The following is a 27838-nucleotide window of genomic DNA, read 5'->3' as shown; positions in this document are numbered from 1 at the left end:
AATGCATTGAATACTTGCATTCAAGCATTGCTTACCAAATGACCTTCAGTCTGAATGGCCCAACCTCCAGTTGACCTCTAAGAAGAACTAATACTAACCAATCAGATAAGAGAACAGAAATAGTAACAGTGTTGCCTATAGGAAAGCTGTCTGGGCGTGCGAGAAATGGCTGCAGAGTTTCAATGATTTGTTTTTCTTGGTAAATTGTGAGAAATTACAGCTTACAAGGAGATAATATGATTATATACCAGTGTAACATGTCATAACATGGACATGTTGATAACAACAACATTCACAAGGGATTCTTGTATACAACTGAAGTGAAATAGTATTGCGTCAAATTCAATGTGAATTAAGCAACCTTTTTCCTGGATTTAAATATTGTGCGACACAACATACTTGTTTCCTGAGTGCAATAACTGACAGTAGCAGATTGTGTTTTATGGATGATACTTACAACGAATTGATAATACTAATTTGACTTGTATGAGTATATATTACAGTATGAGGATAATGTTTGGTCAACTTTCATGAGTTAGCATATATTGCTATTCACTCAGTCTAGTGGTTTTCAATAACACTGTTGTCAATGGTTCGTTGATTTGGTAGTAGACAAACGTAGTCTACGCCTGTTCTGGATATTATGATATTATGCTAGCCCGCGACGGTCCCCTTTTGTTAAATCGTATCGACATGGTACACAATGTTATGAATGGTCATTCTAATCGAACGCATCGACGTAAGTACATTTTCACACATCAATTTTATTATTCATGAATATTTGAATCTAACATACTGATATTAATGCATTGAGAATTGGCTATTGAAATTGATGATCATTTGACTTGATATAAACATGCTCAAAATAAACTTGAATTATCTACTGTTATTATAATTAGACTGGACAGTGACTCAAGAATTAAACACAGTAATTTGATAAAAGAAATATTTATTAAAATGAATCACTGGTGATTCATGAGTTAGAATAGGATGAGTAATATTGTAGTCCATTGCTACCATTGCTACTGTGAAAGGAATCGTAGCACTACAGTATTTACTAAGACTGAATTGTTTGGTTATAACCACAATGGTAAGTCCACAAATAGTGTGTTTTTGTTTCGAAAAATTAAGTATTGGCTTGTAGTTGTATTGTAATTTATTTACTGCGATACTGTATGTAGAGTATGATTTTGTTGGTATTGTACTGTATATTATTCATAAAATTTATTTTATTCATTTATATGTTCGAGTTTATTAGTAATATTACAGTATTGTTTAAACTCATTTTAAATTATTTTTTAGACTGTACAGTAAGTTAAGTAAATGTATAATATTCACAGTTATTGATTTGTTGTACACAAACTGTAAGGTCACTAACCTAATATTTTAGCATTATGGAATACAGGTAGCATGTTGGTGCTGATGATCAAATAAATATCAAAATGTCATGGCTTCAATATTTAGAGTTGTTAATATTATTATTTTATTTTTGAATTTTTAAATAGGACAATTCTAAGCATACTGTACAATCATTTTGATGGTTTTTAAAATTTTTATTCAGTTTTTAGGAATCGTCGTTGGTCCATTTCAAATATTTTTATATGATGATTTTATCGACTACTGTACAGCTGAACTCTATTCATTAAAATTTACATTACAGTTTTGTACAATAGATGTACTGTAACCATTCCATTTATCAGATGCTTTGGGGATTACTGTACCTATAGAGTTTAAGGAATTCTTTAATTGGGTTAGTTTTTAACCAATGTTTTGGTTGTTTAAGGGATACCCATTGAACCAATGTTTTGGTTGTTTAGGGATACCCATTGAACCAATGTTTTGGTTGTTTAGGGATACCCATTGAACCAATGTTTTGGATGTTTAGGGATACCCATTGAACCAATGTTTTGGTTGTTTAGGGATACCCATTGAACCAATGTTTTGGATGTTTAGGGATACCCATTGAACCAATGTTTTGGTTGTTTAGGGATACTCATTGAACCAATGTTTTGGTTGTTTAGGGATACCCATTGAACCAATGTTTTGGTTGTTTAGGGATACTCATTGAACCAATGCTTTGGTTGTCTAAGGGATACCCATTGGACCAATGTTTTGGTTGTTTAGGGATACCCATTGAACCAATGTTTTGGTTGTTTAGGGATACCCATTGAACCAATGTTTTGGTTGTTTAGGGATACCCATTGGACCAATGTTTTGGTTGTTTAGGGATACCCATTGAACCAATGTTTTGGTTGTTTAAAGGATACCGATTGAACCAATGTTTTGGTTGTTTAAGGGATACCCATTGAACAAATGTTTTGGTTGTTTAAGGGATACCCATTGAACAAATGTTTTGGTTGTTTAAGGGATACCCATTCAACCAATGTTTTGGATGTTTTAGGGATACCCACTGAACCAATGTTTTGGTTTTTCGGGGAATACCCATTGAACCAATGTTTTGGTTTTTCGGGGAATACCCATTGAACCAATGTTTTGGTTGTTTAGGGATACCCATTCAACCAATGTTTTGATTGTTTAGGGATACCCATTCAACCAATGTTTTGGTTGTTTAGTAGTGCATTAGGACAAATAGATCTACCGTACCTTCATACACAGTTTATGTACAGTAGACAATTTACAGTATATTAATAATAAAATGTAGTGTTTAGTACATTGAGGCAGTTTCATATTGTTCATATAGTGTTACAGTACAGCTTAGCTTACCAATTAGCTTTGAAAAAAATATTAATATAGGTTTATTTAAGTAAGTTGGTATTGTTTTGTACTACTGTAGTTGTGTCTATTGTTATTATAGTACTGTAGGAGTACAAACCTGTTAAAGTGAGTTGAATATTAATAATGTATGGAATATTTACTGGTAGAGTAAGGAGTAGCATATGATGCTTATGTGTATGTGGGGGTGGAGAGGGTGTGTGCTATTTATAACATAACCATATTTACTGGTAGGGTACTGTATGTACAATGCAGTATATAAAACTACAGATTATGCATTTACAATTTTGTTATTTTTGGATAGAAAGAAACACACTGTAAAGTGTACTGTATGTTTACTTGTTTTGTAAATTTCAATTTTTTGTTCAATTTAAACGCTTGACATTATTTTAAATAATACAAATGATCAAGAAGGTCTGAAAAAGTACATTATTTATTTTCAGAAATTGCAAATTAAGATCAAATCCATCACCAGTTTGTGTTGAAACAAGATGTGTGTTGTCTGTCAATTTACTAATGTGTCTAGGCTGCAGGATCTCATGGTGTTTTACCTGACCTAGATACTTTAAATTCCAAACTATCTCTCACTGCATATCTGACATACCTATAATCCACACTTTACAGGGCTAGGCCCACAGTAGATTCCAGCCTAAACTGACTTTTACAACATGCCTAGCATACCTGTTTTCCATTGGTGAGGGCTAGGCCTTCTTCCCTTCCTTCATTGCATATCTTGAATACCTCCACATAGTAAAGGCTAGACCTACAGTAGTTTTCATCCTTACCAACCTTTCATAACATGCCTAACATACCTACTATCTATTTCCAGTATGAAGTAACTTCCATCCCTACAAGGGAATGTCAAAGGTCAACATGTCCATCCCTACAAGGAAATGTCAAAGGATGTGACAACATGTTGTCCCTGACAGTGTTGTACATATTATTGTATTTATTCAAACAAAAAAACCCATGTAAATAAATATTTTTGTTGCATTTATTCACCTGTGCCATGTGTTGCACCTGAACTCACCCGATGACATGTGTTATCATTGTATACAACATTATTACAGTAACACTAGTAAAGAGAAAAAGTGTATGACAATGACATTAATGATATTTAATCTTTTTTTTTCTTTTTTTTATCCACAAATGTAAAGTATAAACATTGTAACATTAATAAAACATAATGTATCAAGGAAAGGGTTAAAAAATAGTTAAAACTAATCAACTGCATTTTCCAGTTCATTGTTACTGTAAATAGGAAACAGTGTTTCACAGCACACAGTTATCCAACAATTGTACACAACAATGCAAAGATACTAAATATCGAAGGCTATAGACAACCTGTACATTAGTATAGTATAGGTATGAAAGCATGATAGCGTATCACAGTGTTTAATAAACGTCAAAATAATCGACTTGAGCGAATAGTAGGTCGATGAAAGGCCAAGAGAAGAAAGCATGCAGTGATGTTCACATAATTTCATTACGCATTTGACAGGTCACACAGGGGTCAAATTATATTATATAATTTGATATAGCATTCGTTAGCATTCACGATGTACTCACTGTATAATAGATTTGATTTATGCACTGATGATCAATTGCTGCTTCTCTTTTCAGTTTATAAATTATAGCATTACAAATAACACAAATCATGGTGTATTTATTTATTTCAACAATATTTTTTTTTTCCAGTAAATTATTATCGTATTTTGAGCCCTGACTTAGCTTATTATTTTAAAGTAAAGCATTTTTTTAGTATTTATATTTTGAACATAGTTTGTTAACCTATGATTATGAGTCAGAAGGTCAAATGCTATGTAACACAGTAGATAACTGATTAATAATGAATCATCTTGATTACTTAGTCATTTCATTGTTGAAGACACTTATTAAACTACTTAATATCAGGATCAAAACAAAATGATGAAACTGCATTTGACAAAAAAACAAACCTTACCTGTAGTTTTTCTAAGCAAAAACATTTACTGTACTTACAAGTAACGCTACAGTACTATAAAGCCAGTAGTACTAACTGTACTAGTCTCCTATTCTAACCAATACCGGAGGCTTTGAAAACGAGAACTATCCCATAACCTGGCGTTTTGAAGTCCAAAACGTCCAAAATTCTACAACTTTACAAAAAACAGATATTTCTCAAATTTCTTGAGTGTCTAGTAATTAAGTTGCATTTTTTTATTTAATTTGTTTGTTTATGTTACAGGTTCGTCACGGAGGTGTGCTTCATACGATGAGGATGCACTTCTGTGTGGGGGGACAACGGTAACGGTTCCAACATCACAGCTTTGTACGCCATTAAACCAGAACATGACGGACAATCAAAAACGATTGCCGACTACATTCCGTGATCCGGCCAAAGCACCGCTACGGAAATTAAGTATAGACTTAATCAAGACCTATAAGCACATTAATGAAGTAAGTGTAGAAGTACAAAAATGAATGTTTTATGATCCTCATATCTGTAATACAGTACCTTTATGTAATTCATTGTTTAAAAATTACATTTTTTAACTATAGGATAAAACATTAGTAGGCCTATACAGTAAACATTCTTTCTACATAGAATAGGAAATTGTGTTGTTAGAATTTAGTCATTGAAATAATATTTGCAGAAATGAAGCATACAGTACACAGAGACACACACACATTAATTTACTGAAGCTGAATGTGATGTAGAATGGATACTGTAGGAGTTAATTAAATAAAATGTGAAGCTGAATGTGATGTAGAATGGATACTGTAGGAGTTAATTAAATAAAATGTGAAGCTGAATGTGATGTAGAATGGATACTGTAGGAGTTAATTAAATAAAATGTGAACCTGAATGTGATGTAGAATGGATACTGTAGGAGTTAATTAAATAAAATGTGAAGCTGAATGTGATGTAGAATGGATACTGTAGGAGTTAATTAAATAAAATGTGAAGCTGAATGTGATGTAGAATGGATACTGTAGGAGTTAATTAAATAAAATGTGAACCTGAATGTGATGTAGAATGGATACTGTAGGAGTTAATTAAATAAAATGTGAACCTGAATGTGATGTAGAATGGATACTGTAGGAGTTAATTAAATAAAATGTGAACCTGAATGTGATGTAGAATGGATACTGTAGGAGTTAATTAAATAAAATGTGAACCTGAATGTGATGTAGAATGGATACTGTAGGAGTTAATTAAATAAAATGTGAACCTGAATGTGATGTAGAATGGATACTGTAGGAGTTAATTAAATAAAATGTGAACCTGAATGTGATGTAGAATGGATACTGTAGGAGTTAATTAAATAAAATGTGAACCTGAATGTGATGTAGAATGGATACTGTAGGAGTTAATTAAATAAAATGTGAACCTGAATGTGATGTAGAATGGATACTGTAGGAGTTAATTAGATAAAATGTGAACCTGAATGTGATGTAGAATGGATACTGTAGGAGTTGATTAAATAAAATGTGAACATTGTGAAGCAGATAAAATGGAGCGAAGTAGAGTTGATAATTGAAAACATCATAGAATTGGCAAATAGCCAATACTTACCTTTAGTATCAGTAGCTTCAAAGAGCAAAATATGATTGATTTGGCTCTAAGTAGCATTTTAGTTTCCTTTCTACAACAATAAACGTAGGATACCACTTTGATATTATAAGTAGACACACATTTCAGATTTTTTAGCATTCAAAAAGAAAATTTATCAATATTTATAAATATAATAATTTACATTACATAAAAATAAAGCATAATATTGAATATTTAAGAGGACACTTGAATATCAACTAGCATTAATTTATCCAGCTGGAAGGGTATACAATCTATAAATAAAGTTGAAATAAAATGAAATGTTTATATATGTAAAGTCAGTACACAAATCATATTACAGTCATACTGTATTTTCTAGCATTTAATTTTTTTTGAATAATTCATCATTGAGACTACAGTACATATTTCTAATTTATTAATGTGTAAAATTGTGGTTATAATTTTAGGTTTATTATGCTAAGAAGAAACGGCGACACCAACCAGGTAACGAAGACGCGGGACACAAGAAAGAGCGGAGGTTATTCAACGACGGTTATGATGATGAACATTTTGATTATATTATAAGAAATGGCGAGAAATTCTTAGATCGTTATGAGATTGACTCTCTTATAGGAAAGGGTTCATTCGGTCAGGTAAGCTGTATATATTAACTGTCTCCCTTGCATATTTATCAAGCTAATAAAATATATAATTTATACGGAAAGTTATAAATTAATAAATGAATCAATTAATAATAATTCAATTTAAATTTAATGTTTGACAGAATACTGACTTACTCTAGGTGTGTGATTTAGTCTTATTTTTCAAAGTTAATGGGTAATCATAGAACAGATGGCAATTTCTGAATTGTGTTCTTTTGGTTGCTTTAAAATAACCCTCTGAACAAGAAGTTACTTTGGATTAATACTGTTTTTTGACTACTACAAGATGTATAACATGACTTAATGTTGTTTTTTTAGGTTGTGAAAGCATTTGACCACTCAGAACAAGAATGTGTAGCAATTAAAATAATAAAGAACAAGAAACCTTTCCTCAATCAGGCTCAAATTGAAGTCAAATTACTTGAACTTATGAATAAACATGATGCTGAAAATAAATATTATATAGGTAAGTTTAACTATGTTATTCATTTCATTTTGTCTCTTGTTATTTGGAGTCAGTTTTATACTATGTTATTCAGAGAGTTTAGGCTACCCAGATATGTGCAATGGTTCCCACTAGAGGCCGTGGACGGTACCATTTTCCAACGGGGGTGACCTGTTGTTTTCTTTTCATATGTACAGTATTTCTCTCTTCTGAGAGAAAGGCTGTTGTCCGTTTCTCCATGTAAGTGGCACTCATAGACTACCATACCAACATCACTGTTGGTTTAAGTGTGATCTTGCAAATTTACACCTTGATCAAGCATCTAAGCTTAAAATACACTGGAATGTAATTATAATAATTATATCATAACATGAATTTATTAGACTGTGCCTGGATTATTTATATTTCAACTTTTCCATTCCATACATTATTTTGACAACATTGCTCAAGTTACACTCGGCAGCTATTCATTTCTATATATGTAATTCTTGGTCATGCTTTATTGGTCACTATTCTCATTAATCATTCATTGGCTGTCCTTGTGAAACATTATGCATATCATTTGCATCTCATTATGTAAAGTAATAGTCACATTCATATCATATTATGGAATTTTTCATGTTTTTCATTTTATATAATTTATACTGTAGTGTTGAATTTGTATTATTATTTCAACACATTTTTTATACAATCTGAAATTATTTTAATGTACCTAATTAACCTTACCCTATCCAATGTTTACCATGGTTCAACTTTAATAGATGAAATATTTTTTGTTGAATTTTGTAATTCATTCAAATTTGATTACAAATAATTTGTTTCCTTTTTGTGAAATAGGCCATACAGTACTTCCTTTATTGAATACTTTGAGTGCCATACTTCATAATTAGATTATAGATTGTGTAATTTATAGTATTGTGATTTAAATCCGCTTTTTTTCTTTCTATTTCAGTTCGGTTGAAGAGGCATTTTATGTGGCGCAATCATCTTTGTTTAGTCTTTGAACTCTTATCTTACAATCTGTATGACTTATTACGTAACACAAACTTTCGTGGCGTATCTCTAAATCTTACTAGGAAATTTGCCCAGCAAATGTGTACTGCGTTGCTATTTTTAGCGACACCTGAAGTTAATATTATTCACTGTGACCTTAAACCTGAAAATATTTTATTGTGTAACCCTAAACGAAGTGCAATAAAAATTGTGGATTTTGGAAGCTCCTGTCAGTTGGGGCACAGGGTAAGTTGCATTGCTTTGTTTTATTTATAACTTTCAAACAGTTTACCCTGCCATACCTCACTCTTTAGTTCTAACATAAATCTAATGACTTGGTTTGTATTATTATGAATAATGGTTTATGGCCTAACCCTTTACCCTGCTCTGCCTCATTCTTTAGTGAGGAATCCCTTTGCCATGGATCTAGTGGCATGGTTTGTTTGTATTATGAATAGCATTTGGCCCCACCCTCTTCCATTCATTCTCTTTATATTTAGAAGCTAAATGTTATACAGTATTGTGTATTATTCATTCACCATCTATTTATATCATTTGCATATAGTTGAAAGTACAATATACTGTACTAGTCTGTACATAGATAAGTGTGCGTATTGTATACATACAAATAAAAAAAAACTGTACAATGGTTACAATGTGTGGGCGTGTGTGGACATGTGGTAATGTTGATTGATTAATCTCTTTGTAAGGTTTTGTCCGCACCTGTTATAGTAACATTATAATGAGATCAAAATAGTACTGTACTTCCATCATTACAATACTATGAGTATCAACATTATAATACTTGGAATAAAAATAATATTTTACTCATAGCAAGTTTGTGTAGAGAGTTTGTTAGTTATTTAAATATTATTAAGTTATATTATGTCTATAATGTATTAATTTTTAACCAGTCTTAATAGTTAAAGCATAATCAAGTAAAATATTGAAACAGTACTGCATTATCAAAAAGCTAACATCAAATTCACAGCATTAAACATTATACAGATAGCGTGCAGGCTAAGATAACCAATATTAATAGTTAAATTAAAGCATAATCAAGTAAAATATTGATAAGGATTTTAGTGAATTATCAAAAAGCTAACATTACAGCATTAAACATGAGATAGTGTTCAGATATTGGTAATTTTTAACCAATCTTAACAGATTATAGCATAATCAAGTCAATAATAATTGATATATAAGGATTTTAGTGAATTATCAAAAACTAACATTAAACATTGTAGTAGGCTAAGATATTGGTAATGTTTAACCAATCTTAACAGTCAAAGCATAGATGGTGTAGAATCATTTATTAATTTATATATATATTTTTTTTTAGTCTGATACTTAATCAGAATACATTTATTTATTTTTGTTATGTATTGTATGTTCTATTTCTATGGATATTTATATCTGAAATAAAATAATGAATGAATGAATGATCAAGTATAATGCTAAGGATTTGAGTGAATTAACGAAAAATTATAGACATGCATGCTAAGATATTGCTATTTGAGTTAATAAAGTGTATTTTTTCTGCCTTCAGATATACCAATATATACAGAGTAGATTTTACCGTTCACCTGAGGTGTTGTTAGGGATCCCTTATGATCTTGCAATAGACATGTGGAGTCTAGGCTGTATACTAGTCGAAATGCATACTGGTGAACCACTATTCAGTGGGTCTAATGAGGTAAGCCATCAACTCCAATAACTAATGATGATACTCGTTTAAATAATACTGATTTAATATCAGTTCAAATGGTCACATATCCATAAAAATTAACGATACGATACAATATTATTTACCGTCATTTTAACAACGAGGTACAAATGACATTTGGTTGGTTGACACCATTGATTATGCAAGCATATCAATAGCGACATTTGTAATTTAATAGCAAATGTTGATAGTAATTTTGTACGTTTTCACCAGAATGACCAAATGAACAAGATCATTGAAGTGTTAGGCATGCCACCTAAGAAGTTGTTAGACAACGCTCCAAAAGCAAGAAAGTATTTTGATAAACTGTCTGATGGCTCATTTGTGCTCAAGAAAACCAGGGACAACAAAAGGGTAAGGACAGAATGATGCTAAACAATACAGTATACCATTAACATTAGCGTTTAATTAAATTAGAATTTCCAACTTGAAAACTACCTTCAGTTATTGTACATTGGATAAAGGAATCCAATTTTCATACATATTTTTCCCACTTTATGTAATTAGTTATACTTTCAATTTGTTTTACACAGTATAAGGCACCAGGTAGTAGGAAGTTGCATGAGATAATTGGTGTAGAATCTGGAGGGCCTGGTGGTAGACGGGCAGGCGAACCAGGTCACACCCAACAAGACTATCTCAAATTCAAGGATTTGATCACCAAGTAAGTTACAGAATTGTTAAAGTTAAATTTGTGCATTGGTAAATCAAACATATTGACCTTAAAATACTAATAATAATAAACACACAAAACCTCCCAAGAATAATTTTTGATGTGGCTTCTTAAATAAGAAAAAGTTTAATTTCTTCACTTTTGCAAAGTGAATTTACAAAATACACATCTCCTGTTTATTCTGTGAGTAGAATCATTATTTTATCATTTGAAAAAAGAGTGTAATAATGTATAAAAATCATTTCAGGATGCTTGATTACGATGCAGTGGAGCGTATCAAGCCATACTATGCGCTCCAGCATACGTTCTTTAAACGGACCACAGATGAGAGCACGAACACAAGCAATAGTACATCAACAAGTCCTGCCATGGATCAAGCAGACACGCCTCCAGCAGCTGATGGCTCTTCAGGATCTAGTTCAGGTAGCTTGTATTATGCACATGCCTCTCATTATTATTCCTTTCTCTATTTTGGTTATCTTCAAAATTATCACTTTACCTGTCATTTGTTGGTACACCTCTTCTGGTTAGCAATTATCTATTTAAAGTAGAACATTTAATACTACATCTAAATAATATTTATAATAATAATAATTTGTCTTATTTTTTTAGGAGGTTCTGGGTCAGGAGGCTGTGCAAGAAATGATCCTTCAAACCAATATGGGCCAAGCAATCCCGGAGGTCAAAGTTCACAGAAATCTACAATGGATTTTGAAGCTCCACCAATGACTTCACATAATGTATGGGGAGGAATCGGAGATATAGCCAAACCTATTTCCCATGTCGCTTATGCTCCACATAAAAATCATGTTTACCCATCGCCGGCTTCCTCTTCGTCAAGAGACGCTTATAACGTAATGCCAACAAGGACTATAGGAACACACGGACAAACTCAATGTTCACAAACGGCGTCGCTTAATATCAGTCTAAGTAGTTATCAACAAAGTACAAACTCACCTCATATAGGTATCAACAAACATAACCAGTCTGTGAATCATTCGGCAACTGGTGTGTATTCTTACGCTGCTTTAGGCAGCAGTAGTAGTAGTAAATCGCAATCGCAGCAAAGACAGACTGAAGAATCACCTATGATGGGTGTATGTGTACAGCAAAGCCCTGTAGCGAGTCACTGACAAACATTGAATTAACCTGATTGGTTAAATGATTGTGACTATATAAGGACATGAGCCCGAATGAGTTGCAGGGTTAGTTGCAAGGATATGACAAGGACAAGTGGCAGCAACACATTTTGTATTAAGAAGGAGGCAATGATTGTCAGTGTGTCACAGGATACCAAAAGCAATGTAGCTCCATTTGAAACTTGCTCCACCGCCGAATAAAAGTACAGCGCCCTCATCTGCGAATGAGGTTGGCTCAGCGCCAGTAAGACGGCAAGAGAATTCAATGAAAAATGTTTTTTTCTCATGAGCAAGAACTTTTTCTGAGCAAAATCTAAAATGCTACTGCCTATTACAGCTTCCTTTTATGATATCTTAATATCCATGACAACCTTCTGTGTGAATATATGAAAAAAGCTGATGGCTTATAAGTAATATGTATACAAATATAACAACAATGAATATGTAATAATATGTGAAATGTTAGCAAACTGTTGATAATGTAATATTTGTGAAGAATTTTTAATGAAATGAAAATGTGAATACAACATGAGTGAACACCCAGTTCACATTAGTCACTTATTCTGCTTAGTGATAAGTGGATGTTTGCACACTACACTGGTATCCAAAATGCTTGGTGTATACTATAAGGTACTGTAAAGTACTGTATGGCAGAAACTGCTAGTAATAGTGTCATTTTAACTGTATATAACACTGGTGACTTTCAGGATTCACAGATAATAACCAGACCACAACCATCCTTGTCTAACTTGTTTGTGCTTAAGTTAAGTAAACAAGCCTCTATGGCAAATCCTGAATGATTGAAAACCTGATTGCTAATAATATGAATATTGTAAAAAAAAGCCACATACTCCAATATTCAATGCTATATTTAACAGTTGTTCTTGCATAAGTATATACCAAAGTTACTTCACTTAGTAACTACTTTAAAAAACAAAAACTATTCCAATGTTATTGGCTTATCTTTTCCCACTTGGCATAACGGAAATAGCTTGATTTAACATTAGTTGAACTGACTAAGTCCGAACTAAGTGAATTTAACATTAGTTGAACCGACTCAGTCCAAACTGAGTGCATTTAACGTTAGTTCAACTGACTAAGGCCAAGCTAAATGAATTTAACATTAGTTTAACTGACTTAAGTCTAAATTCAATTGCAAGTGTAAATTCTAAATCTGTTGTATCACAGGCTGAACAGCAACAACATCTATGTTTTGTGTATGTTCTCCTTACATAGTTTGTTGTATCTTAAACGTATACATGTAGAAAAGTGTCCGTATCTATATAACGTGTCTGTGTCAATTGTCTTGTATTGTCTTACTTACATACTCAATGCTAGTAGCCAATATTCCTATCATATTTTAAAGAAGCAGTGTCAAAAAAATACTAATACTATTTAAAAAATAACAGGCAAAATACAATTTCAAAATGTCAATGGTTTTATTTATAATATGACTCAGTTAATTGCCACCCTCTATAGTCAAACATCTTGCATTCTATTAGCCTTTAAGGGCCAGAGTTAAAAATTGTTTTATTGTTTTACTGAAAATTATGCAATGATGAGATTCTGTAATATTTGAATTTAATCAGTAATTGGGAAAATAAATTAAAATAATTTTAATTTTATTGTTTTTATTCAATGTAATTATCCACATTTTAGTTATATTTCTTACTGTCTTTTAATTGTCATATAACTTTCGATTGTAATGTTTTTTTTATTCTGTATTTCAATAATTCTGCAGGTTTTGTAGATATATCAAGGTATTTTGTATTTATTTTGTAAACATTTTAAGTACACAGTATTTGTTAGTTTATTACAGCTTATCTTTTAAAACTATTCTGGTCTAAACACAAAATGTCTGACCTACAAAATACTCTATTGCTATAGTAACACTTGTTTCCATACTAATATTTTAACCATAGCTGCAACACTGTTGAATATTGAAATTGTTTATATAACCTTTGAACTTTGCTCTTTTTTGTGTAAAACTTATTTGTTTTTATAATTCCTTCACAAGCCTACCAATATTACAATTTTAAGAGTTCTTGTTGAAAATAATATGTTGATTGAAATATTGATTTTGATTGATCGACACATTGATTTTGATCGACACATTGATTTGACCTGTGTTCATTAAAACCACAAGCTAGGTTTAAGGTGCTCTATAGTGTAAGATTTTGTGACTTTTCTATTTTTAAAAAAACCCCAGTTTTATTTGGCATTACAGTGTGTTGCATTATCAAACATTTTTTTGTATTTTAATAATAATGTAATATACTGTTTAAATTACCTGGTTGATCACATGACTATTTGAAGGCAGTTCATTGGACGTTAAGTCAGCAAGTTGTGCAATCTTCACGTATTTTGCTGTTTTAAATAAAAATGTGACGATGTTTTAAAAATTCAATATCAATGCTAGCAATTTATTACATTACTACTGACGATGAACTTATCATTGTTAGTGACAATTTTACTGATGACCTCATTATCAGAGATAATGAGGTCATCCACTGACCTCACCAGTGACATAATTTGTACTGTTGATGATGACATCATAATCAGCATTACCATTGGCACAGATGATAACATCATTATTAGTGACATCATTTGATTTGATTAATTTGTTTATTAATCTTGAACTAATCACTACTAAAGTTTATCTGAGATAATTAGTTGTACTCTAGCAATGTCTCAAGCTCTGTCTACACTATGTGATATGCCCATATATGGACATGATAATGTCATATCACTACCATATTTAGGCATATCACTTATTTGTCAAACTAATTTGGTAGTGTAGACAGAGCTTTATTAGAATTGCATCTTAAACAACAAATTTACCACTTTTTACAAGATGTGCCTCTTGCCACTTTGTTATGATGTCACTTATGTCAATCAAGTAAGGCTGCTGTCATTTTAATGTATGGATGGTGCTTAAGCCAGCACTTAATTAAGTCACTGTAAGTTAGCATACCTTAATGTGTTTTAAAAGGGATTTTTTACTTGCAGAGTTTGCCATCCGATAACATTAGAGAATTAGATAGAGGGAGTTTAGACAGAGGTTATTACATATTAAGCATATAGACCGGGAAAAATGTTAAGTACGAACTCATGTTTTGAATAACACTGTGCTAGATTGTTAAACAAAAGGGGAATGATCATATATAGAGAGAGTAGACATTTTCTATTCATGTTTGTTGTTGATATAGGGTGTGTCAGCATTTGTTGGAACAGCCTCAATATTTTATTCTGATGTACAGTAATAGGATTGGTAGTATTGTAGCCTGTAAATAGGCAACAGAGGGTGTTTGTCAAGTTGTCTAAACAGCCTCTATCTAACTTTGATGATTATAATCTTAGCCTTTATGTACAAATCTTCTGTATTTAGCTTTTATTGTACAGATGTTGCCAATTAGACAATGTTCATCATTATAGATAAAAAAAAAACATTTTCTTCTGTGTGTTCATTTGGTTGTCATGTTTCAAAATGATGGAGAAGGGTGCAGGGATGGATCCTGGATCGGATTTTCTAAACAGTGAGACGCTAACATATATAATGATGATGATTCTTTTCTACAAACATTTCATTTTGGCTGTCAGAAGTGTCTCATGGTGGAGCAGTCATTTTATTCCATATCATGCATGGGAAATAGGCAGTACAAAAAAAGACTATTTATGGCACAAAAGCAAAGCAATCAAGCCAATTTTTTTTGGTGAAAACGGGTAAAAGTTATTTTTTTAAATTCATAGTTAAAAAGAAAGCAGAGAAAAAGCCGTAAAAAATACGTTTAAAATAAATTTGGAATGAAAAAAAAAAGTTAGCAGAGCGAGGTTTCGATCCTCGGACCTCTGGGTTATGGGCCCAGCACGCTTCCGCTGCGCCACTCTGCTTCATAGAGATTTATAGAACTCTTTTGTATTTATACAAGTTGTACTGTTCGCCCTCTATGTAAGTGTGATGGTTGACTGCACTCTGTGTTCTTGGATGTCGCCCTCTGTAAAACACACATGTGATCAACATAAATTTGTGAACTGAAAAACAGAACGATAACAAAAAGCAGAAACAGAAATATTTAATATTATTTTATCTGGATATGGTTAGTTTAAGTAATGATAGCAGTAGACAAGGAGTAAGTATTATTCTACAAGATAGTATTAGTAGTAAGCTACAGTATTTAAGCCCTACTCTACTAACTAAATATAGACTTCCTTCTCGTCTGGGCTAGAGGCCTCCTCCTAACTAAACTAAACAGTGACAGTATAACACCCAGTCGACTGCTACTGCTAGCCAGGTCGGCAGACTCGCAGGGTAGGCCTAGGAGAAGGTTAGCCTACCTAGCTAGACCTTACTTAACTAAATTATAAATAAACTATATAATAGTATCTAAAATATATATATATTTTTTAGGGCTTCTTTTTTGACCAACAAAATGACCAGCTGAACCAATCACAAGATGACGATGACCTTTTACCTCACAACTGGTCAAGTGAAGAGGAACCAAAGTTTAGAAAACTCAACACTCTGCCTGTATCCTACATTCAAGTGTTTCTATTGGTAAAGTAACATTTGGCACGTTCCATTGGGACTTTGGGTATTGTTCTGTTGAGTATGCACTTGTCAATTGTATGACCCACTATGCGACACCCGGGAGTGGTGCATCATTTACAAATAATTATTGATGCAGAGGTGCGTCAAAAAACCTAGTTGGTACATCACATCAATGAACAAGCTGCCATGGACAAAGTTGTTAAAACTCATAATTTACTTTAATTTACTCAAATAATGTGTATTTTTCTTGTTTATCTGTTTTGCTATATTCCTTTATTGTGTCTTTATTTATAGATGTGTTTTGAGGTGTCATTGTTTCTGGTTCCATATGGACTACTAAATGCGGATCAGGATAAAAAGAGCTTTTCTATCTTAGTGTACACTCATCTCTTACTCTGGCTCATTATTGGTGTAATTACTTATTACTCACAGCATCAGCATGAGAGTATCAAGAAAAATGGTTATGTTGAGTTTTGTTTAGGAATCAAAACATTGCATGGAATACCATTCCACACAATATCAGTAGGTAAGTACACACATATCTGCTTATGTAACACAAAATAAAGAAACATAGAAATATTTGTATGTTATTTTTGATTTACAGAAATAAATGATATAATAATAACTGAATCAAGTCTAATTCCATTATAATAAAATGAATTTTTATCCAAATATCTAGATGCTATTTTAAAATATCATAATAGTTACTGTATTATTATTCTAACTGTTATAAAATAAGAAATGTTTTTATGTGTTATGTTCTCCATTGATTACCAGGTAATGCATTGTCTCTGCTGCTTGCCATGTTAGCAACTGACTTAAAGTTGTATGAAAAGAAAGAAGTTCTCGAACCGGTCATGTTCTTGGAAATGATTCTCACTTTAGAGTGGCTAATTGCTCTTTGTTGCACCATTAAGTATATCAGTAAGTATTTACTTAGTAGCTAGCTCCACAAAGTTGAGGGTGGGTTACATATAGTTGAGGGTGAGTGACAAATAGTTGAGGGTGGGTGACAAATAGTTGATGGTGGGTGACAAATAGTTGAGGGTGGGTGACAAATAGTTGAGGGTGGGTGACAAATAGTTGAGGGTGGGTGACAAATAGTTGAGGGTGGGTGACAAATAGTTGAGGGTGGGTGACAAATAGTTGAGGGTGGGTGACAAATAGTTGATGGTGGGTGACAAATAGTTGATGGTGGGTGACAAATAGTTGATGGTGGGTGACAAATAGTTGATGGTGGGTGACAAATAGTTGATGGTGGGTGACAAATAGTTGAGGGTGGGTGACAAATAGTTGAGGGTGGGTGATTAATGCAATGTAATACAATACTGTATGCAAATACAGCATAATCAAGTAGTATTGAATTTGTAATTCTTTTCGAAAAAAAAAAAATAATAAAATTAGCGAAACTAACATGCCTGACAGTATTGCTCTAAAAAAACTTTTCTTTTGAAGAACATTTTTAATCATCAAGTTGTACTGTTATTTGTATTTTTAAAGGTATGGTGAAGACGTTTAACAAAGCTAAAGCTGCACCAGATGTAGAACAGGAAGACATCATGACATTACTAACGCAAGGTCACATGATAAGAGATGAAGTTGGATACAGGTAATAAAATAGTTTAAAACTCTTTTTTTGGTGTTATTCAGCAGAAAAACATTCCCATATCCTGACTGATATTTTCATTGTTGGTAGAAACCCATATCCTTATATTTCAATGGTTAATTGGTATTTATTTTCCTTTTTTATACATTTTATATATACAATTATTTAAAATATTATTTGATTTTAAAGAATATTTTTAATCTAGTTTTGAAATACTATAATGTGTTTTTACAGAGATGGAGATTACCATGACAACCTACTAGAAAAGCAAGGTGACATGATCAGGTACCTGAAGGAACACAACGAGTGTCTAAGTAAACGCATTATGAAAATTAAATCAACAACTCAAGCTGAGATGCTTAACAGTATGAGCAGGTAAAGCACCACTCTGTGTCTCTCTCAATAACTGGACAACAAATAGTTTGGACAGTGTGTGTGATGGTTACGCTGACTTGACCAGTGTATCAAATGAAGGGCGCTTTCTAAAAGTATTAATAAGGATGTAAATTACGAATTTATTGGACCTCTTATTTATTATATTTAGATAAGTACTGCAGAACATTAAAACCTCATTTAAATGATATATATTGCCAATTATTAATACTGTATTAACAATTGAGATTTTGAAGAATATACTGCGAGTTATTTATTTAACGGTTTTAAAAAAGGAAGGAAACCAGACAGAATATAATTGCAGCTGATGTAAATGTGTAGTGACCGAGAATTATGACTGTTGTTGCTAAGCAACAATGGTCATAAGCCATCTTGTGAAGGTGGTAAAGCGCTGTTAAGCTATTGTTTTGAGTTGTTAAAATAAATTCTTCCGGTTTAACACTAGCTAAGTTGGTTTTAGATTGTCGCACTCTGTTTCTCGTACGCATGTTGCAGTGCCGTGGTCACTAGAAAAGGGAACAATCTCCTGCAGGCCACACTGTTGTCAAAAGCCTGTGAAAAAGTGGTCAGGTTGAAACCTTAGCAACCATACATGAGGGCAGCAGTTAATATCCAAGGAAGACAGACGGCTTTTAAATTTTTAAAAATTGATCAATCTTTATTTTGTTATTAAGATTCATAATGATCAAAATTATTTAAAAACTGTAGACAGTATATTAAAATATTATATATTCAGTTATAAACAGTACTGTCAGTTTAGTTACAGAAATAAATATTTTAGCTATTAAAATACATTATTTACAGGCTTGTATTTAGTACTGGCCAAATAGGCAATGAAACTATTAATATTTTACAAAATACTGTTTTGAAAAATGGGAAAACAAAAACATTTAGAATGCATAAACTTCAATAAAATGTAAAAAAATAAACACGAATTTCATAAAAACACGTAATTGTTCTCTCGCAATATTTAAAATTCAATATTCAACATCTGTACAGAATTTATAAAACTTTGGCATACACATTTAACTCAAGGTATTATGCCCAAATATGGATGTTAAAAATGGCACTGGAATAAAGTTTTAAAGACAAAAAGTGACCATCTGAAAACTATAGTGTCTGGTCATTGGTGGGGTTCACCAAAAAAGCACAATTGTCCGATGTATTCCCAGACCAAAGTTATGATTCTGCACATAAGGAATAAGAGAGTAAAACAGATTTAGAAGACAAGGAAATTACAATCAAGCTACTGCGACTGTTCGTGTGTTGTAAAAATTACTCCAGTGGTATTGGTCTTGTACTGTATACTGGTCTTCTAAGAATTGGTTGCGGTGCTGGTCTTGATGTTCTTGGTGCAGGTTTCGGTGTCTGCTTTGTACTTGGTACGAGGTGTTTACCGGTTGTTTGCTGTATTTGGTGTATCGGTACATACTGCCTCCCGACGATGTTACCAAGCGCGATTGTTCATTTGATACCATATTATTATATGCGTTATTTTCGTCGGGTGTAACAGTTTTTCTGAATGATGAAACCAAAAAAGTTGATCCTCGGTCACCAAATCTGAAAATAAAATTATATATTAGTATATAAAAAACATTACCTTTTTTACTGAGTCTTGAAATACCAAATTCTATTCTTTGAATTGAGAAACAAATACAATTGAATGCTTGTGAACCTACCTGCAAGAAACTTCTCCTGGGTCGACCCACAGCACCATATCTCTAGGCAAGCAAAGCTGTGAGTATTCAAGGTTTGAGTTGTTTGCTACCCGTTTTAACAGCGGTTCTTGGGGTACAGTTGGGCTGATTCTCAAACACCTGTAGGCCTGGCCCCTTGATGGCGATTCCTCGTACCAATGGTTGCGATATTTACCAGCTAAAGCCACGGTCAATTTATCTGAAAATGTATTTAATTGTTCTTTCGTAAGTGTGCCTTTCTTTTTTATCATACTCGTGATAAATACCACCGCTGTCGCTATTTCGTTCTTCATCGCTTTAGCTTGGGCTTAACTGCACGTATACTTCGTTATTTTGTTACAGACCTGGCTTCTTCTATAATGCTTAATGGTTACTGAATGTTTAGAATCTGTCTTCCTGGTCTTTCCAAGAACGTACAAGAACAATGAAATAACATTTATAAATACAGGTGACCACAGATCTTACAACTCAATAAGCAGACGATAACACATGACGTAATACCCACGCTACGGGATGCACCAATCATCATCGCGTATTTTGTTATGACGCAACGATTTCATCGACGTTTCAGGAAGCTGCATGCCAAATAAGGACATTGGTCTATTTTAAGAAATTACTGCATGGGGATTTTGAGCAGCTTTGGTTACGTAATTGTAAATGGGCGCCCTCATTTTTTTCTTTTTGTTCATAACTCCAAATCTTCATGGTTCCATGATGGTACAGTCATGTTGGAAAGACGTTAATCTTTTCACCGCCTCCCTGGTCAAGATGACCGTGATCGTCTGCCAACCCATGAGAGGTTCCTCCATGGCCAACCCAACCACCAAGAAGTCGACAATTAGCACAATGTTATGAGAAATCCTGCTGGAGACCATTGCAAAAACGTTATTGTCGTCAAGAATCTTTTTCATTTTGTTCTGCATACCAAAGGCATTAAAACATTGCTTGACTTGAACTAATAATTCAGGTTTATAATAGCGCATATTGAAGTAAAACTAAATCTAAAAGTAAAACTGTTTTAGATGTTAAAATTATAGTCTCATTAACTATCAAACTATTATTACAAGACACGGGAACCATAGAGATATTTTAACTAAATATGGTATTAATGACTAAAACTTATTGAACAAATAAGTTTTAATTTATTAAAAGGTAAAAGACATCGAGCACTAGCTAGATTTAAAAATATAATCTGGTAAAATAATAATAATGCAGGATTGTTGCGTATTATTTTATGGTCAGTCCAAACATAAAAGGACTTCGTACTGCACTAAAAATATCCTGGTCATGTAAAAATGTTGAGGGCGGTTTCATAGTAGAGAGCTTTCGCTATCTCGATCGGGAACGAGCCGCCGAGAAAGTAAGGGTTTTTTGTGTATGACGTCATTAGTTTATGTGAAATTTTAATTAACTAATGCTCGTAGCCCGAGATACAGGAGCTGGTTCTCGTCTGCAAAATCGAGAAATACACGACGTCGCGACATGGTGAGTTAAACTTTTGACCAATAGCAAAAAACGTTTCATGTACTTTTCCTGATATAAGTTATTAAAATAAGAATTATACTCATCTCAACACTAATCTAAATTATATATTTGTGAACTTTCTGTAGGCCTAGGCCTAGGTAGGCCTAGGCCTAGGTAGGCCTAGTCAGAAAACATTTAGTTTAGGCCTAGGCTAGCCTACGCCTAGAGGAGGAGGCGGCCTAAACTAGCATAGGCCTAGGCTAGTTTAGGCGGTGTAGGTGCCAGGGCCTCCGATCCTACTTACTAATACTACTAGGCCTAGGCTAGCCACTAATGGCTTGTATAATTTATTAAACAGCTAGGGCCTAACTTATAACTAGGCTAGGCCTAATTAGCTGTAAAAATATTATATTCTCCACCAAAATATTTACAATTTTATTTAACAGGAGCTGTTAAATAAAGAGCTTGGACTGGGTCAGAAAGAAAATAGGTAAGTCGTCATTTAAAATGATCAATTATTCGATCGATTATTGATTATTTTCGTTATGGAACTTTTCTGTATAGGCCTAATATTAATAATGAGTGTTAAAAACACTGAATGGTCTATTAGTATTATGAAAATAGTTGAAATCATATCATAACTTTTATTTCTTTATAGCAAAAAAACCATAAGGTATTGCGCAGCAACGGACATAATGCTGCTGAAGGAGGTCCTGTCACTAAACCCTTATGAAAATGGAGAAAAATGGAACGATGTGGCTTCAAATTTCAATGTTGCCCTCAAGGTGTTTCGTCCATCCACCTTGCAGGTAAACACGAGATCAGTTAAAGAGAGGGTTGAAAAGCTCTTGAGGATATTTAAGTCGCAGCAGTTAGAATCACTAAGAAAGTAAGTGTATTTATGAATTCTTCATAGTTAACATAACTATTTGGAAACATAAAGTAAAAATGAGGTATGTAAGCTTTTCTAATGTCTCTACAAAATAAAGACATCTGCATAAAAAAAGGTAATAATACTTTTCACCCACTGTGCTAAATAAATAAATGTATGTATAAAGTTTTCATTAACCTGCTTTTAAATTACCAGAAATTCAATGTAATTTTGCAGATCGGGATGTGCTGAAGAATATTCAGAGAGAGAACAGCTGTTAACAGAACTAACTACCCTGAAGGATGAGAGCCAGAAGCCACAAATCAAGCAAAATACTAAATCAGAGGTGTTGTTTGAATCAGGTTTAGAAATTAGAAAAAGAGCATTGGAAACATTGGGTCCAGTAAATAGAGGTTAGTTACTCTATATATATAAAGTTAAAGTAATTATAAACTTTAACTCTTTGAAAACAAGCATGAACATTTTACCCTGGGTGGTGACCAGCAATGATTAGCAAAATCATATGTAAAACCTCATTCAGTGAAAAAAAAAAATCTATTTGATTGGTCCCATATTTTATATTCTAAAATATATCATTACAAATTATGTCATAAAACTGAAAACCCAGACTTTTTTCCAAAACATCTTCAGAAAGGGTCAATACTTGCAAAATTTATAATGGTGTTATACTGTACTTTGTTTTTATATTTTATGGCAGATAAAACCAGTGAAAAAAAAAAGCTGAAGACAAATTCACTTCATAATTATACAACTATGAAGAATAGAGAACTGGATCTTAAGGAAAGGGAGTTGGAGGTTAGAAGGCAAGAGCTGCAGTTGCAGAGGGAGGAGGCCGTTTTTAGAAGAGAGAGAGAAAAAGAAGAGAGGGACGCACTAATAGAGTGTTTGAAGGCATTTGCCAATAAATAATTTATTTATTCTCACTATTCAACTAATAAACATTAATTATTTATATATTAAAGATGTATTGTCCCTTTGACTAATTCCAAAAAAATTAAAAATAAAAAATTTCGAAAAAAGGTGGCTCATTTTGAAGTATCATAATAATTATTAACTAACACCAAAAATGTTTTTAAAAAAAATCATTAAACTGAAATACAGACGTTTTTTGTTAAGAAAATAACTCTGACTTCCAGTCAAAGTTTTCGCTCAAAACATATCCCATAATGAAACGCGCTTGTTTGGCTACTCTGTATGCATAATCATAAAACTTCCTTATGATCTGTGTGAAAATACCTTCTCAACCATGTCGAGTTGTAAACAATCCTAATTAGCATATGCATAATGCGTACCCATGGTTTGAAATCTTTGTTTACTTTCGCTCGCGACGATTTTCCAGATGAAATGTAATCAAACTAATTTACCTGTTAATTACGTAAACTTGTTGTTTTTCGCTCGAATTTTCAACTTAAAGTGAATAACTTTAATATTACTTTGATATGGCCACTTTAAATTTAGAATATTTTTACCTTTATTTTTTTGTGTTTCAAGGGACAATACATAAATATGAAATTTAGCATAGTAGACTGTTTATAAATATAGTAATTGAAAAGTAATTTTGACCTATGGTAGTAGTAGTGCAATAAATACATTTTGCAATTGATAATTATGTTGAGGATCTATTATAGTTTTCAATTAAGCGTTGCCCAAATACTCCTCGAGTGTTGGGGGTTCAACTTCAAAAAATGATCCAGTTACTGACCCATACAAACAAGTATGACAATTGGTTAGCAAACCAGCCACAATATAGTATTTTGCCACTGGTTGTAAAAACACCTTAAGGTCTTTCTTGAAGTCCACAAAAGCCCAGTTCTGTAGTATCTTTCCAAATACCCACTCCACACAAACACGTACAGAAGACATGGCAGCATTGAACTCCTGCTGACGCTGATCTAAGTTTGCAGCTCCTTGTCTGAATGGTGAAATCAGCCATGGGCGTATAGGATACGCTGGATCTCCATACAAGCAGTAATGACCTCCCTCTTGAGTTTGTGGCAAGGCACTAAGTTGGTCTTGAATGCCACTTTCTCTTAAAATCCCTGCATCATGCCGACGTCCTTCAACTGGACCATATAGATTTCCAATTAGCCCGTTTGGAAGAACAATTGACTGAAACTTCAAAGCATGAACTCTTTTGTGTCCATTGAAGACAGCACGTTGAAAACGTGTAGGACGGCATATGGCACGTACAGTCCCATCTATAAATCCAAAACAGTTATTCAGTGGTGCACCCTTTGCATGAATCACCTCAGAGTAGAATGATAGATGATCTTCATCGAGCCATGGTTGGTCTAATTGAGTAAGTAAGTGATTGTGTTCAGTGTAAATTAAATCAATGGTTTCATTGATGGCTAAGGATAGAGTGGATGAAGGCCTTCCAAATAATTGTTCAAGATCAGTGAGTCTATTAGGAAACGCAAGGCGTCTTAATGTCATGCAGAGAGCATCTTCTGCAGCAACAATGCAATTGTTTCTGCATACAATGTTTACTGGCAGACGCAGAACTCTTATCAACCTCCGGATGTTTTCCTTTGAAAACCGAAATTTATCAACGCACTGGGCATTAGATAAATTGTCAAGATTGAAACGTTCGTAATTGACATCAAAAGTTGATGAATTTCTTCTTTCAAATACCTGTCTATCTAAAGCGTACTGTAATAGATCCTCATCATGATTATCAATTGCAAAATCTACCAAATTTTCGGCCATTTTCACGTTACTTTAATAGTACTCTAGGACCTGGGCCTAGATTAGTTACGATCGAGTGTACACAGTACTACTACTACTACAGTAGTTTGTTTTTGTTTATATCGTCTGCTTTGAAGCGTATCAGAACTCTGCTGCCACCTATAGTTTTCATATTATCGGTGATCGAGGATACGAAACTACATTGTTCTTAAAACAAGTACGAGATCGAGAACCGGTAATTAATGCTGGTTCTCGTTCCCGATCCGAGATAGCGAAAGCTCTCTAGTTACTAGACGCTGCGCCGACCTTTTCTTGATTGTTTTGATAAATAATCCGTTTTGGATAAACAGAATGCCACCTAAAAAGAAAGGAAAAGGCAAGAAAAAGGGCAAGAAAAAGAAGGATGGTAATGCCATTTAGTTGTTAATAATATTAAGATTATGTAGCCCTATAAAACTGTATAACTAGGCTAGGCTTAGTAGTAGTAAGTTGTACAGTAAGTAGGCTACTCACCCAGGTCTAGGCCTAGGCCTAGGCCTAAGCCTACTAGGCTAGCACACTACAGACAGGGTCTTTATGCCAGTAGGCCTAGAGTAGCTTAGACCAAAGTACTAGGCCCTAGGCCTACTTTTAGATATAATTAAGTGTTAGGCAGGATCGACGGTACTAGACCATGGAGGTATAAAATATTTTATACCTCCATGACTAGACTAGAGAGGCCCAGTAAGTTAAGCAACCAACCACCATCTTCTGACTCACAAAAATGAAATCATATTAATTATTATTAATTAATATTTTAATATGAATAACACAGTATTTTGTTCTCATAATTTATTTATAGTCTATAGTAATAATTATGTTTAATTTTAGATGCTGAATTGTCCATTGAAGATAAGTACAAGAAAACGTTACATGAAATAGAAGCGTTGAAGGACCACTTAGCAAATAGAAAAGATTTAACTCGAAGGTCACAAGTGCACAGCGAAGAATGGAAGAACCGCATGCAATCAGCAGAAGAGGCTCTGATGCAACACAAGTCAGACCAGCGAGATGTCACAACAGGTAGTGATTAGATTCTATAAGTTCCGAAAATGAGTGGGTTGTTCATATTTTCATTCATTGCTGTACTAGACACCCCACCCACTTCGTTAGCTTATCTCCACTATTAAACTGTATTGACTTGATATACAGCGTATAGACTATTTGGAATGTAAAAGAAAATAAAATGTAATAGTACTGGCTTACAGCTTCATGACTGTAATTACAGTACTCACAATAGCTACTTCCAATACATGGAGCTGTTGATATATATAGACAGTGTATTGCTTGAAAAATGTACACAAATATATTAACATTTCTGACATAAATAGATATGACAAGACAGTACAAGACAATGCAGACAGAAATGGCTATGAGGATTCACCAGTTGGAAGCTGAACTTGGCAAGGTTAATGTTCAACTAGGTAAAGACAGTCATAAAATAAAAACCAAATTCAGTAACGAAATCCTATTTATAAAAAAAGTAGTGGAGCTATTAGCAACTCACTACTCTTTCTACTCCACCCACTAAGCCTCAAATTATCGTATTTTGTAAATTATTTTTTACATATAATTGTTAATGTTTCTTCGATTGCAGAGAGAACTCAGATTGAGTTGAAAGAAACTAAATTAGAGAAAGAGAAAATAACCGAAGAGAAAGATCAAAAGATATCGGAACTTGAGACTAAAATCGAAGGCATGGAGTTGGCATACGAGGGCGTGCTTCATGTAAGTTTTAGCAAATTGTAATTATTAGATTGCTGATATTTTCTAACTACAGTATTACTCTTTGTACTGTTGATAAATTCTCTTTATTTATTTATTTATTTTATGTTACCTTATTTATAGAGGGTGACCCTAATCAATGGACCCTCATGATGAGTTATGATAAGTGTCTGTGTGTGACAGTGTGTATACTAGTACAATGGGGTCTTAACTGGGTATTGCTATAAATTAAGCAGAATAAGCAATTATGTTTAAGTTATGACTACTTTTTGTTCTGTTTTAGGATGCTCTTGACAGCATGGTGGCCAAATTGGATGTTGCTAAGGGCCGATGGAAGAACGAAGCAACACTTATACATGCAGAAAATAAGAGGAGACTTATTGAGTTTGGTCTCAATCCTCTTGACATCTAGTACAGTACTTAATGAATGGGTCTACTACAAAATGGTGGTTGTTACATTTGTTTTCTAATCATCTAAACATGAATTTGGGACCTTTTGGACTTCAAATAAAGTCTGGTGTTGGGAGAGTTTCCGGTTTTAACAGAGTCTGGTATTGGGAGTTGACTGTACTTAGTTTTCCAGTGCTATACTATCTTGGTTGCTTTTTGATAACTAATATATTTATGTAAATGAGAATATTTATAAATAAAAATAATTTTGTATTTTATAAGGAAATTTATATAATTATGCATAGACATGTTAAATTTAGCTTTATGAGATATCGAATTTGTGTCAAATTTTGAGAAATAAAAGTGTCACCATAATGATTGTATGTTGAAATCAATCAGGTGCCACATATATTGAATTCACACGTAAACAATCTCACACACACTTGGTACTAAGTGACTATTTCTCATCAAAGCAAGTTGTGAAAT

General features: G+C 33.1%; 5 protein-coding genes and 1 non-coding gene across 10 annotated transcripts in view; 4 read left to right on the top strand and 2 right to left on the bottom strand.

Annotated features, from left to right (window-relative positions):
- The window catches only part of LOC144850567 (dual specificity tyrosine-phosphorylation-regulated kinase 1A-like), a 19774-nt gene extending 4425 nt beyond the window's left edge, over window positions 1-15349 (top strand). Inside the window, exons 1-10 of one of the 2 annotated variants that reach the window (XM_078707862.1) lie at window positions 43-739; window positions 4961-5172; window positions 6739-6924; window positions 7252-7399; window positions 8331-8617; window positions 9921-10067; window positions 10311-10451; window positions 10631-10761; window positions 11018-11193; window positions 11383-15349. In XM_078707862.1, coding sequence (XP_078563988.1) covers window positions 652-739; window positions 4961-5172; window positions 6739-6924; window positions 7252-7399; window positions 8331-8617; window positions 9921-10067; window positions 10311-10451; window positions 10631-10761; window positions 11018-11193; window positions 11383-11903 — 2037 coding nt within the window. In that variant the 5' untranslated portion in view covers window positions 43-651 and the 3' untranslated portion in view covers window positions 11904-15349. Of the gene's footprint in view, window positions 1-42; window positions 740-4960; window positions 5173-6738; window positions 6925-7251; window positions 7400-8330; window positions 8618-9920; window positions 10068-10310; window positions 10452-10630; window positions 10762-11017; window positions 11194-11382 lie in introns of those variants that run through there. The other variant, XM_078707863.1, reaches the window with a different exon arrangement.
- On the top strand, window positions 9124-27838 carry LOC144850571 (dynein regulatory complex protein 12-like). 2 transcript variants are annotated; one of them, XM_078707868.1, is made up of 6 exons: window positions 9124-9129; window positions 25532-25604; window positions 26069-26260; window positions 26569-26661; window positions 26835-26965; window positions 27246-27838. In XM_078707868.1, exons 2-6 carry the CDS (start codon window positions 25550-25552, stop codon window positions 27372-27374), a joined length of 600 nt encoding a protein of 199 aa, XP_078563994.1. In that variant the 5' UTR covers window positions 9124-9129; window positions 25532-25549; the 3' UTR covers window positions 27375-27838. The 2 variants fall into 2 exon arrangements, with proteins under 2 accessions (XP_078563994.1, XP_078563993.1); XM_078707867.1 differs by lacking the exon at window positions 9124-9129 and having other exon boundaries at window positions 25414-25604.
- On the bottom strand, window positions 15729-15800 carry Trnam-cau (transfer RNA methionine (anticodon CAU)). Its single transcript has one exon. It is a non-coding gene; the product is annotated as a tRNA-Met (tRNA).
- LOC144850091 (transmembrane protein 192-like) lies at window positions 15922-18855 on the top strand. 2 transcript variants are annotated; one of them, XM_078707285.1, is made up of 6 exons: window positions 15922-16039; window positions 16318-16464; window positions 16753-16984; window positions 17269-17382; window positions 17959-18067; window positions 18299-18855. In XM_078707285.1, the coding sequence occupies exons 1-6, from the start codon at window positions 16004-16006 to the stop codon at window positions 18441-18443; spliced, it is 783 nt and encodes a 260-aa protein (XP_078563411.1). In that variant the 5' UTR covers window positions 15922-16003; the 3' UTR covers window positions 18444-18855. The 2 variants fall into 2 exon arrangements, with proteins under 2 accessions (XP_078563411.1, XP_078563410.1); XM_078707284.1 differs by having other exon boundaries at window positions 17236-17382.
- On the bottom strand, window positions 19051-20595 carry LOC144850092 (protein BTG2-like). Its single transcript, XM_078707286.1, has 2 exons — window positions 20137-20595; window positions 19051-20017 (listed from the first exon to the last, which is right to left on the bottom strand). The coding sequence occupies exons 1-2, from the start codon at window positions 20445-20447 to the stop codon at window positions 19699-19701; spliced, it is 630 nt and encodes a 209-aa protein (XP_078563412.1). The 5' UTR covers window positions 20448-20595; the 3' UTR covers window positions 19051-19698.
- Window positions 21479-23419, top strand: LOC144850569 (uncharacterized). Of its 2 annotated transcripts, none has more exons than XM_078707865.1 (5): window positions 21479-21639; window positions 22065-22108; window positions 22277-22507; window positions 22727-22902; window positions 23208-23419. In XM_078707865.1, exons 1-5 carry the CDS (start codon window positions 21637-21639, stop codon window positions 23417-23419), a joined length of 666 nt encoding a protein of 221 aa, XP_078563991.1. In that variant the 5' UTR covers window positions 21479-21636. The 2 variants fall into 2 exon arrangements, with proteins under 2 accessions (XP_078563991.1, XP_078563992.1); XM_078707866.1 differs by having other exon boundaries at window positions 21479-21643; window positions 22068-22108.

The sequence above is a fragment of the Antedon bifida genome, chromosome 8 (assembly GCF_963402885.1).
Source record: "Antedon bifida chromosome 8, ecAntBifi1.1, whole genome shotgun sequence".
Taxonomy (NCBI): domain Eukaryota; kingdom Metazoa; phylum Echinodermata; class Crinoidea; order Comatulida; family Antedonidae; genus Antedon; species Antedon bifida.
This window is presented reverse-complemented; position numbering and strand designations above follow the sequence as displayed.

Coding starts and splice junctions, on each gene's coding strand:
- LOC144850091 (XM_078707284.1), top strand. CDS start 16,004: ATGGTTAGTTTAAGTAATGATAGCAGTAGACAAGGA. Junction 16,040..16,317: donor ATGATAGCAGTAGACAAGGA/GTAAGTATTATT, acceptor TATATTTTTTAG/GGCTTCTTTTTTGACCAACA. Junction 18,068..18,298: donor AGAGATGAAGTTGGATACAG/GTAATAAAATAG, acceptor GTGTTTTTACAG/AGATGGAGATTACCATGACA.
- LOC144850092 (XM_078707286.1), bottom strand. CDS start 20,447: ATGAAGAACGAAATAGCGACAGCGGTGGTATTTATCACGAGTATGATA. Junction 20,018..20,136: donor CCAGGAGAAGTTTCTTGCAG/GTAGGTTCACAA, acceptor TTTTATTTTCAG/ATTTGGTGACCGAGGATCAA.
- LOC144850569 (XM_078707865.1), top strand. Junction 22,508..22,726: donor CAGTTAGAATCACTAAGAAA/GTAAGTGTATTT, acceptor GTAATTTTGCAG/ATCGGGATGTGCTGAAGAAT. Junction 22,903..23,207: donor ATTGGGTCCAGTAAATAGAG/GTTAGTTACTCT, acceptor ATTTTATGGCAG/ATAAAACCAGTGAAAAAAAA.
- LOC144850571 (XM_078707868.1), top strand. CDS start 25,550: ATGCCACCTAAAAAGAAAGGAAAAGGCAAGAAAAAGGGCAAGAAAAAG. Junction 25,605..26,068: donor GGGCAAGAAAAAGAAGGATG/GTAATGCCATTT, acceptor GTTTAATTTTAG/ATGCTGAATTGTCCATTGAA. Junction 26,966..27,245: donor CATACGAGGGCGTGCTTCAT/GTAAGTTTTAGC, acceptor GTTCTGTTTTAG/GATGCTCTTGACAGCATGGT.